We start from the raw sequence: 13,093 nt of genomic DNA, 5'->3' as shown, positions 1-13,093 counted from the left end.
AAATTATTTCAATATTCATACATTTCAACAATATACAGATAGAGTTTGATTATAAAAAGTAAAAAATAAATCGAGCCTGTGCCATTAAGTCGCCTTTATTATCTTGCATCTTTGAATTCAATAAAATTCTCAAACTCAATTTTCTCTCTCTTTCTCTTTCTCTCGCTTTTTCGCTCGCTTTTACACACATTATGTCATATATAATTCTGTTATATCATTTATTACATCGTGCGGCACGATTTTCATTCTAACATTTCCAAATCTTTTTTATATTTTGTTAATCTATTTTATTTATTTTTTTTTTTCTTACCACATATCTTTCTCTCTCTCTCTCTCTCTTTTTCTCTCTCTTTCTCTTAGTACATACATGGTGTTAAATATAAACTTATCCTACACGCACACGCACGCCTTCACGCACACACATATACGATTAAAGTAAATACAGAAACCAATGATTAACAATATTGTTCCCAATCGTTTCTTTGAAACGTATTTGTTTTAAAGCGTAATTTGGAACATTTGCGAACGGACAATAGACAATCCACGAAATTTTTTCTTTCAAAAATATATATACACATGTGTATTTTGAATAATAAATTGTGATCAAAAAGGGACAGATCATCATCATCATCATCATCATACTATTGTTTCCACTAATTTTTGTATCTGCGTGGTGCGAGATTCATCACAGACATCATAACAAGATATAGAACTTAAATATTACAAATATAGATGCCAACGAATCAATCCGTCGTTAACTCATCTTTTTTTCATTTGTACAACCCCAATTATCTGCTGAACAATAATTCACATTTGCATAATTCATATATATTTTATAGTGTACATCTATACACATCCACTATTTCGATGAATACATAACAATGGATAATATAAGGGTATCTAATTTACAAGCAAATGTAAATATTCATAGTAATTTTATGCAATGTCAATTATTTTCAATATCACCAGCAAAGAAAAAGAGGCTGAAGAAAAAGAAAATTATTAAATACATGTTCTCGTATAAAAAACAAAACCTTAATAAAACTCTCCCCCCTTGCGAAAGATTTTTTTTAAATATCAATATTTATATGGTATCGTTTATGTAGTCATATTGTAAAATATTTGTATAGATTTATAATGTTGTTCTTGTAATAAAATCAAATTCCATTATGGCATAGAATGCAGTATTAATATTAAAAAGTAAGAAAGTTTAATATGTTTTGATTAAACTATAGCTCTAATCGTACAATCGTACAATAGAGCAAAGTTTTTATATCTCTCGATGATCTACATACATTTATCCAAAAAATACAAGAGCGTTTATATATATATATATTAGATTTTTACTTATATACAATAAAACGTATTATGTCAAAGTTAAGATCTTTTTTTTAAAGACAATAAATAAAAATTCAAAGAGAGTTAAGCACATAATAATAATAATATTAATAATAATAATAATAATAATAATAATAATAATAATATTAATAATAATAATAGTAATAATAATATTAATAATAATAGTAATAATAATATAGTAATAAGTTTCTTTCATATTTCTTTTTCTTTTTTTTCCTTTTCAACAATATCCTTCGTAAACCTTCGTTCCCCCTTATAAAAAAAATTTGACTCGAATTATTTTCCTATGTTTTTTCGACCTGCCAATACATTTTCACCGGTTCATGGCATATATATGTATATGTATTTGCATATATATGTATATATATATATATGCAAACATACATCTACACATACTCGCATTCGTCCATTCGTACACGCACACATAGAGTCTTTCATTTTTTCTTTCTTTTTTTTTTTTTTTTTTTTTTCTTTCTATCGTATAATATATCGCGTAAAGATTGTAAAGTAATGTTTCAAATACGATTTGATCTGACGCAGCGATCGGACATATTTAAGTTTAAATTGCGATTTAGAATGAACGACTTGTCGTTAAGACTAGATACGATCGTCCATTATTGTATATTAATCATTTGTTGCTCCACGTTTTAAAAATACGCAAGCGGGAATACGAACTCTAAGCATGCACTGCATCATCTCTTTGTTCGTTTTTTTTTTTTTTTTTTTATTATTTTTTTTTTTTGTTATTAAATCTTTCTTTACTTCATTTATCTTTTTTTTTTTTCTTCTTTCCTTTCTTATAAACCTTCCAACTAAAAGATTAGTAAAAATAAGTGTTGCGTTAACATTATCGAGCAAGAAAACATACAATCTGCTCTTCCCATTCTTTTCTTTTCTATTCAACCTAAATTTACAATCTCTCCATTACCCTAAGACCTCTTAGATGAATATCCCTTCGGTAATGTTGTGACCCGCACTTCCTTTTTTAATTTTTCATAATCCTTCAACCATTTATTATTATTTTGGTTCGCAAGGGCGCATTTTAAATAGATATTTATTTAATTCTTTTTTTCTTTCTTCTTAAATTCGCCAGTTGGCATAACGACGATACTTTGGCTCGAGATGTTTCTTCGTTTCCTCGAGTTGTTTTTTTACATCGTCGTCTTCGTCGTCCTCGTCCTCGTCCTCGTCCTCTTCATCATCTTCTTCCTCGTCCTCGTTACCTTCGTCGTCCGTGAGGTCAGTATTACTTCGGGCTACGAATGATAATTAATTAATATTCATTTTTGACGAAATAATACCGTAAATCAATCACAAGATAATTTATACATAATACTACTCGCGGTTCTTTTTATTTTTATCTAATTAATTTGAATTTTCTTTTCTAACAAGCCGAACTACCTATTTTTATTTTTTATTTCTTTTTTTTTTTTAAATATCTGGTACAGTAAAGTAAATAATTATAATTAAGAATATTATTAAAATTCACTTGATTTTATTAAAACTTAATTTAATTCTAATCGTCGGCAATACACAGATTTTAAGAAAAATAAATTAAAATATTAAACTTAGTTAACTTTTAATTATTGAAAATAAAATTCATTCTAATGCAGTTTTAAGGAGTAAACAGACTCGATCGTTTTGTGACTATCATGTGAAGATACATAATAAAATTATATTTTTACTTTATTGTACCAGCAATATGATTGTTTTATTAGCTTAATAAATGGAATTGAGTTTAGCTTGATTTTCATTAATAAAGGATATGTCTAAAAAATGATATGAATGATGAAAATGAGGGCCATATTACCCTTTGTGAATCAGAAGAAAAAAGAAAAAATAATATATATGCGGTCTCGATTAGTCAGGCAAAGACATTACTGTACGGTAAAAGCGTGACATAGAATAAAGGATTAATTAGAAATAAGAAATTAAGAAGCGAGTATATAGTAGTCTTTTAAAACGAACGTAGAAAATGATGGAACGCCAGCCAATCCAATTTTCTTCTGGCACAGTATGTATATATTTATTGAGGCACTATTTTAAAAGAATTATCGATATTCCACAATACGTTCCATCAAAATATATTTAGAATATGCAGCAATTAATTGGTCCCATCGACGACACACATTTTGCAGAAATTAAAATATGACACTTGTGTATAATATGATGAATTGCGGGCCTAATCAATCGTTGAATTTGTAAATAAAATAGATATGATGAAGGCATGTTATGCACCGAATAGTTAAATTTTTCGTATACATTGCAGAGCGTTCTACATACAGTATGCATTAGATATATCGAATCTTTTTGTTTTATTTTATTTTTATTTTTTCCAGCCTTCATGAATGCAAACAATAACATTGCCGTGTATGGTTTATGCATACTTAAAGATTTATGAAAAATCATTAAACTATAATGTCAATAATGTCAAAAGCTGCAGACAATAAAATTTGTTATCAATGAAATCAAAACTTGCAGAATTGGCATTTCTTTTTATTTTTCTTTTTTAAATTTCATTCTGGCAATGCATTAACGTTAGTATCCACAAGTTAAACAATAATTCATACAAACAATGAGAATGCATTGAAAAGTGATTTTACCCCTTAAAACTGTGACCTGATTATAGAATTATTTTAAATTAAGATATGCGCTTAGACAAATATCATTCGAACAACTCGTATCTTATTTAATCTTGAATTTGAAAATATGATTATTCCGCCGTATATATATGACTTACCTTGTAACATGAAAAACTACAGGCGGTTCAGCAACTATCCTATCATCTTCTTCAGAATTAGTTCCAACCGCCGTATTATTCGTGATTTCTATTCCACCTATCGAGCACGTAGACGTGACCACTGCGCATTTGACCATATCAAGATACGAATAATCTACTTCACTTACAGTGTCATTATTTCTTGGTTGTATTTGTTCAATAATATCAGATTGAAAATCTGTGAGATCATTAATGCGCTTACAAGGGGGGCATTCAGCGTTGTCATCTACATTGTTGGATGATTTGTTCTTTGTGATTTCGGTTTTAGTAGTATCATCTGTGCTAGGATTAACTTTAACGCATACTAATGAACATTCAGTTTCTATTCCGGAATCAACGCTTTCCTGGAAACTTTCTTTGTGTTGCGGCTGAACGACCTCTGGAATGTTATCTTCTGAAGTTGACAACAAATTGGATTCCTCGATTCCTGAATCTTGGCTATTCCTATGAATATTTTCGGGTTTTTCAATAATTAAAGTTGTTGACGAATGAGATGTCTGAGGTAGATCGAAAAATGAAGTTTCTATTTCTGGCGCGTTATCATTCTGTTGCCATACATCAGAAACTATACTAGGTGAAAGTGTTCCTTCGTCTTTAACAGAGTTTCCATAGTTAGATATATCGGTAATACAAAATATAAGATCTTCAGAGTCTGATTTTTCAAAATCTTGAAGAGTTTTTTTAACAGAGGCAGAAACATTATCTTTAGTCTGTGACAATATTACAGTTGGAAGTATAGTAAAGTCTGATTCCTTACCAGAAGGCTTATTTATATTATTTTCTATATAATCGTTAACTTTAACATCTTTAGATACGATCGGACATGCATCAACATTATTTGGCTTGGATAACAATGTCTCCTCTGTAATAAGATCGTTCAACTTATCCTCTTTCCATAAATCAACTACAGTATCCTCCTCCTCCGTGCAGATACTAGCAGTTGGATGTATTTGTGCATTAACATTATTAAAATCCTCAACATTATCTTTAGAAGTAAGACTTAATTCAGATATACATGATTTTATTTTACTATTTACAGTTGTACTCTTTGAATGTGGATCTATATCCACATGGCAAGTATTTGCTCCTATATCCTGACTCAATGAATCGTTCAAATCGATCCACTTTTCATTTTCTTCATTAACATTAACACTACATGTTTTGGTAACTTCGTTAGTAAAATTTTTCTTTTTTTCTACATTAATTTCTAATAGATTATGATTTATCATGGAAATATCATTTACACCATGGTTATTATAATCATCCACATGCACATTTGATGCTACTTTGTCATTCTTACAACAAGTATTAAGAAGCAAAGACTCTGCAACATCTTTTTCATAAGTAGTCTGCAAATTTACTGATTCATCGAGCATACTTACAATATTTACATTATCTATGACTTTTATATCACATGTCACGTTACAAGATGAAGAGATTTCATCACTAGTCAAATTAATACTGTCAGTCAAACTTCTATCACATACTTTTTCTATCTTTACAGAATCTATGTTCCTCACCGGTTCATATTCTATGGTTTCTTTCTCAAGAACATTTTCACTTACTTCTAAAACAGAGTATTCAGGTATATCCTTTAACTTAGGTATACATACAGTCATCTTGCTCTCTGGAACATTTATCGATGAAGCATTATGTACAGTTTTAGAGCAAGCTTTTACTACCACATTTAAGGTAACACTATTATTTTCTTCTGCTATTAAATCTCTGCTAGCATGCCCTTCATCTTTTAATTGGACATTATCAGGTAACGTTTGAATATTTAAACTAGATACACTAGCTTCATCTTCTTTATCGCTACTTAAGAAGTTTTTACTATCGTAACTGGATGATTCTACACTAGTATTATGTAATGGTTTTTCTTTTAAATTTTTCTCTTTTACTTTTTCTTCATTATATCCCTGATCAGGGTGCTTCGTTATTTGATTTGAGCACTTTTTGGATGACTGTTGTTCTGAGGCATTCGTATTAGTAGCCTCAGTTTTAAATGAAGCAAACATATTTGTTAAAGTTTGTATACTTGGTAATTGCGTTACATTTAATGACTTTAACGGTTTACTTTTAGTCGGTAAAGATATAATATCTGCAAATGTTCCAGAAGCATTACTTTTACAAATAGCTTTACCATCTTTAAAATACTGATGAAATTTATCGCCAAATGATAATACGCTATTTACACTACCTTGCAATAAATTTCGAAAATCTGTTTGACTGATATTCGATGATTCTGAAAAAAAATTACCTTTACTTTGAAACAAACTAGGAAGCTTTTCCAAACCAGAAGTGTGCTTCTGAATCGGAGGAGCAGTTTTATTTTCTAATAATGGAACTTGTGATTTTGCAGATAAAATATCTTCTACCGATTGCTGCTTATTTGGCTCTTCGTTATTTAAATCGATAAGATCAACTTTTTCGTTATTAACGCTTGTTTCGTCAATATTATCTTTCAAATCGATCTGTGCATCTTGTACAATTTCACTTTTATAATAATCAGTTTTCTTAAATATTAATTCCGAAGTATCTATTATCGTTTCTTCTTTTAGAGAATCACTTTGATTGTCTTTAGAATCTTCCTTATGTTCAACAGTATAAAGATTTATGTTATCTTGAGTATTAACTTCGCTAGAATTGTTACTAGCAGTGAAACATTCATTTGTACTCTGTTCATTTATATTATCAGATATATTCAATGGTTGTATACTATCATGTTTATTATTATTAATTGAAATCGTGCTAATTTCACTATTTATTGCAATTTCTTGTGCATCGTGTTTATTAATGGTCTCTTTATTTGTTTCTGTCTCTGATTTAAATATATTGTCTGAATCGTCCGAATCCGCAGACTCTACTGAATCGATTTTAAAGTTGAACCCAATGGTAACATTCGATTTAGATGATGCGAAAACAGACTTAGGTGTAGATGTACAACTTGATGATGATGATGATGATGATTCAACGAGTGACACACGAAACCTAGATGTTCCACTTGTGGAAGGAAAGAAACACGTGGACATTGGTCCTAGCGATGTTGGAGTTACAGGAGATGATGATGTTGAGGAATCTGTGGAACGTAACGATGCTTCTGAAACTCGAGACACCACAAATCGACTTCTAGAAGGACTTGGTATCGGGCTTGCGACAGGTGAGGGGATAGGACTAGGAGCCGGGGAACGGAGGCGACCCCCACTAGTACGTTTTGGTTCAAGCGTCGATCGCCCTGTGTCCTCGGTGGTTACTGAAGTCATGGGTGATGGAGAACATGGCAGTGTCTGACAAGTAAGCGAGATCTTACGGGAACTCGCGTTAAAGAATCTGCTATGATGTCTTGGACTTTCTGAATCCCCAGTATTCTCATTCAGCTGTTGATTTTCTTTATTTCGTGCACAATAACTTCTAACTTCCTCCAAAACATCCATATACTGATGTAATGTTCCGTCCTACAAATTATTTGGAAAAACCAAACGAATATTTATGTCCCAAAATAGTATGTAATTTAAATTTATTTAAACTACATACTATTTTTATTCGAGGCTTGTCATCTAAATCCAATTGTACGACACTCTTGTTCTTCTGCATTGCTGTGCTAAGAGCTTTCATTCCTGTCATCTGTATACTATTATCACGCAAATCTATCCTCTGTGAAAGCATACAAACATTAAAACATATTATCGAAGAGAGAAATTATCAAATATTATTTTTAATTAATTAGACATCACATACCTGTAAAACTTGATTATTTTCAATGACATCAGATAAAGCGATTATTCCATTACATGTCAGATCTGTGGATTGCATTCCTAATTGTAAAAGAATACGATTTTGTTTAAGCGAATCCTTTACAGTGATTAACATTTCACTGGTTAACATGTTCTGTCCAATATTTAAAGTTTCCAATGTTCTTGACAATGACTGTGTAAAAAATAAAAATATATTTCTTTTTACAAACCACCATGTAAAAAATAATTAAATAAATTTAATAACTTACAATAATACGAGAGAAATACGGAGATGATTTTTTCGTAAGGCGATTATTCCATAATATGAGTATACTCAATCCTTTGCCCTCTTTATCTTCTTGAACTTGATTAATAAGTCCTTCTAATAGATCATGCACACCATCATCTTGAATATTATTATTACTAAAAAAAAAGAAAGCAGACGTGTTGTATATATTCTTTTACTATTTAAATAATCTATTTTATAATATTGTAATTAATTTTTTAATTTTATCTACCTAATATCAAGTAATTGTAAGTGATTATTGAGCCTTAATAAAGATCCAAGCTGTATAGCATCGTAAAAATCAAGTCCATTGTCAGCTAAGTAAAGTTCTCTTATCCCTGTATTCATTTTCAGAGCTGTAACTGTTATGACAACAAATATTATAATTTCAATTAATATTAAGTGTTGTGTTAATATTATTAATTATAAAAACTTAATCTTTATTATCATTTTCTATTACATATGAATGATCAAATGTTCACTATGAAAGAAAACACTTTTTAAGTACGAGAAAAAGCAATAGTATCGAACAATGTTAGAACAAAAGATATATAATTAATTAGTAATTACATTAGTACAAAAATATTAAAAACAGATTAATTTTCTATACAGTTGCACTTAGAAAAATAATAGTGCATTCAACATCGATACACCAAGAGCCACATTGCAGAAAGAAGTTTTTACAAGCAAAAACATTGTTTGTTTTTATTATTGAATTAATAGAAAATAATATTAAAATAAATATAACGTAGAGAGGATTATTATAAATTTGTTGTACAATGCATTGGAGTAATATGTGGACCATATAGAAACACAAAAATAATATATATCTTGTGTAGTAATTAATAAGGTATAATAATAATATATAATAGTGTTATAATTTAGTTAGGATTAGAACCAAATTACCTTTTAATAGTTATTGTTTGTAAAATGACGAAAATAATAAATTGCAATATAATAAATACCTAGTGTGGCGATAGGTCTTCCTGAAAGTCCACAATTTTCTAATTTAAGGACGTGTAGATGGTAGACTAATCGTAATGCGCGGCTCAAAATAGTCATGTACTGTTCACTAAGCGTTACATCCTTAGCTTCAAGCTGTTCTAAACATTGGGTCTAGACACACAAAAAATGATTTTATTAATTATACATGGAATAATAATAATAATAATAATATATGAAGAAACAAAGAAAAAAAAATTCATCTCATACAACTTTTGCCACAATATATTGAAAATTATTATTTACTATTTATCTATTACTAAATTTATAATAACAAAACTATATATAGTATATGCAATTAAGAAACTACAAAAATAAAGTGTTGAAATATCTCCATTTTGCAATAACCGATATATATAATCGTATCTACCTTTTTGATCATGTGTGAACATGCTTGCCAACCACGAGCTCCGATATCCGAATTAGATGAAATATTCAAGTGCTTTGCAGATTCATAATATTCTAGCATATCAAATAATATTACAGAACTCTGTAACGAAAATTTTTAATTAATAATATGCAATAGGTGTCTGGACAATATTGGGTAAAAAGAGAAAGAAAAGGAGAAAATTCAAATTTGTTAATACCTCATCGTTTAAAAATGTAGCTTCCAAGTCAATTTTTTTAAATTGAATTCTTTTAAGAATTTCTTCTAATGTTTCTGAATTATTTACATCCAAATTAATTCCATTTAATTTAAATTCATTATTACGTTCTTCTGACAAATCCCAACTCTAGTTTAAAAAATTTTATAATTCATATATGTTTCTTCGTTGTTGATAATGTAACAGATTATCAATGGTTGACACTACAAACTAGCTATACCTCTAATTGAGCTAAAACTTTTTCCAATGGCTCAGTGTTGTGCCGTTGGCAGGATTCCTTATATGCTTTGATCAAGTCCTCACGATTCACATTTTCAGCTGTGAACAAGTATTGATATTATATTGAAACTAAAAAAAAGGATTAAATATAAGAACAAAGGTATTTCACTTGAAAAAACAGAAACAATTTTTTATTGTTAGACACATTAAAAGGAACACGTGTAAAAAAAATAGAATATGTAATTGTATGTATAAATACAAAACTTATCGCATTTCCAATTCAATTATACAAACTCTATCGTATAATCAACTTACCATTTTTAACGATAATACTTTACATATCCAAAATGTATAATTAAATATATAAACCTATATATTGATATATTTAAGAACAATTTGTTATTCTTGTACCAATGTTATGTCATTGAAATTAAATATGTCAATAATAAATATGATCTTAAATACTACAAAAAAAAATCTAAAATATATACATTGCATATATGATGCTGCAAATATATGACAAATTTATATTACTTCAACTCATTTGAGATCAAAATTGAAATGTACCTTAGATAAGTATAATAGACATACTTTAACTCTGCATCAAACTTATAATTAGTACATGGTTCTGATTGTGAAATCCTAAACATCCTTCTATTGGCACAGTCTATAAAAAAGTCTGATAGCTTAGTGACAAAGAATAAAGCGTAGAGGTAATTAAATACTATATATATATATATTGAGATCAAAATTGAAATGTACCTTAGATAAGTATAATAGACATACTTTAACTCTGCATCAAACTATAATTAGTACATGGTTCTGATGTGAAATCCTAAACATCCCTATTGGCACAGTCTATAAAAAAGTCTGATAGCTTAGTGACAAAGAATAAAGCGTAGAGGTAATTAAATACTATATATATATATATATATATAATATATAATATATAATATATAATATATATAAAAATAAGATTTAATAAATATACATAATTATTATTAATAATAATAATAATAAAAAGTACCTTTTTATTATTATGTAATGTAGAAAATTTGATCTTTTCTAGAAAATTTCAAACCTTCGAGTTCACATCAATGGTATAAAAATATAATCTTGAATTATAAGTAAAACTTCAATTCAACAATCAACGATAAATATTTAATAAAACAATGTTTATTAAATTCATTTTTCAATTCATTTTTTTAAAGTATATTAGTACAACACATGGAGTAACTTGCACAATGTTTTTTTTGTTATAAGAAAAAATACATAGTTTTTAATTAATGAATTTTACAAGATACAATCGCTAGATTAATCCGATCTTAATTACTTCATTTTTTTAATATATAAAATTAATTTGTATGTTTTCTAATATTACAATTAGTAAACATTATATATTGTATATTATTTATTTATTCGGATTATTTATTATTCAGGTTATTATTGTTCGTAGTCATATTTTAACTTTTTTACAACCTATGTCGTAACAATAATGGATTAACAGATGGATAAGAAAGAAGAAACCATTACGTTAAGTGTGTATAGAGTTCCTAATAATAACAATGTAATAATAAATTGATCGACGATTTAATTTTGATATTACTACAACGGATTGTAATGATCCTGGATAATTAAGTTAAAGAAGAAAAAAAAATTATGATTATAAGAGAGATAATAAGAGATCAATTGTATTACAATAAGGACATTAATATTATCAGTAGTAGTATTATACCAAATAATTATCTGTTATTTTCAACTATGTTAACGAGGCAGATAAGTGATAAGTAAATGTAGTCTTCGATGAATTTTCTACATGAAAAAGTTAGACTGATACTTACTGAGAAATCATCAAGAGGACACTGTTAGAATGTAATAATGATGAGACAGATTTAAAAAAAAAAAAAAAATAAAAAAATCTTATACTTACATGCCTCTTCATTTAAGATCAAATATCATGTTGAAGAATGATTGAAAAAAATGAAAAAAAAAATATATATATATTAAAAAAAATATGAATAAAAATAAGAAGAGAGAATAAATGATTGTTCTCACCGTGTCTCCAAGGATTAGGCGGCTCCAAATACCCCGTAACCAAATTCACGTCATTTGTTGGGAAACTCACTCGTCGAGGAGGCCATTTCTTCGTATACGCCAAAGCGCTTCTTATTTGTCTACCATCAATCCATATGTATGGGGAGAGCGGAACATTGCCAGTACCAAATCGTGGCCTTCTAGGAGTGTATGATGATGTTGTCGTCGTCGCCGTTCTTGTAGTAATTGTTGTGGTCGTGGTCGACGTCGTCGACGTCGTCGTCTCCTTCGTCGTCCTCGTTGTCGTCCCCGTACTTTCCGTTGATAGAGGAACATTAGGTTTGTCCTCAGTGTTCAAGGTCGTAAGCGAATTCTCGCAAATACGCGTACTCGAATCCGCTCCTTCGCTCATACTTCAAAAAGTCTCTAACATATTTTTTCGATCGAAATTACACACTTTATGCACTAAACACACAGGGACAGACAGACAGATAGACAGAAAGATGCACGGACGCACGGATGCACGCACCAAGCACCCAGGCACGCACGCACGCACGCACGCACGCACGACGGACGAAAAGTCACGCACTCGACGCACTAGATCAACGGCACACTAACACTCACGCACACACCGTCAGCGACCTTTTACTCACTTTAATATCAATATTCAGGGGGAGACCCGCTTATTACAACGTGCGCTACAGAAGATGAATTATTAACTGTTCGCATTCAGATCGCCATTTTTGTTGCCATTTAACAAGTTGGCAACCTTAGAAATTCAACTTACCCCAAGCATACGTGAATAAATCTGTTCACTTCGAAATTCGCGCCATCGAACTAGCGAATTTTTTTTCTCTATTCCTTGCGATTAATCCGTAAGGACCAATAGTATTCTTAGGGATTTCGAACTAACTAATGGTATTCTTTACAAATAATCCATATCAATCAATAGTATTCTTAGGGATTTTAAACTGACCAATGATATTCTTAGTGATTAAAAATTGACCAATGATAATCGAAGATGGTTCAATCGATATTTCAACGATTCGAAGTTTATAAAAAATATAGTATTCAT

The 13,093-nt window shown here is 29.4% G+C and overlaps 1 protein-coding gene across 1 annotated transcript; it reads right to left on the bottom strand.

The window, feature by feature from the left end:
* Positions 1 to 2,568: 2,568 nt before the first annotated feature.
* On the bottom strand, positions 2,569 to 12,938 carry LOC122519278 (serine-rich adhesin for platelets). The gene is made up of 11 exons (XM_043638635.1): positions 12,040 to 12,938; positions 9,986 to 10,083; positions 9,748 to 9,894; positions 9,531 to 9,650; positions 9,124 to 9,274; positions 8,391 to 8,520; positions 8,142 to 8,295; positions 7,877 to 8,065; positions 7,673 to 7,792; positions 4,100 to 7,593; positions 2,569 to 2,615 (listed from the first exon to the last, which is right to left on the bottom strand). The coding sequence occupies exons 1-11, from the start codon at positions 12,428 to 12,430 to the stop codon at positions 2,606 to 2,608; spliced, it is 5,004 nt and encodes a 1,667-aa protein (XP_043494570.1). The 5' UTR covers positions 12,431 to 12,938; the 3' UTR covers positions 2,569 to 2,605.
* Between the last annotated feature and the right edge of the window lie 155 nt (positions 12,939 to 13,093).

The sequence above is a fragment of the Polistes fuscatus genome, unplaced genomic scaffold, assembly GCF_010416935.1.
Source record: "Polistes fuscatus isolate 324 unplaced genomic scaffold, CU_Pfus_HIC Scaffold3, whole genome shotgun sequence".
Taxonomy (NCBI): domain Eukaryota; kingdom Metazoa; phylum Arthropoda; class Insecta; order Hymenoptera; family Vespidae; genus Polistes; species Polistes fuscatus.
This window is presented reverse-complemented; position numbering and strand designations above follow the sequence as displayed.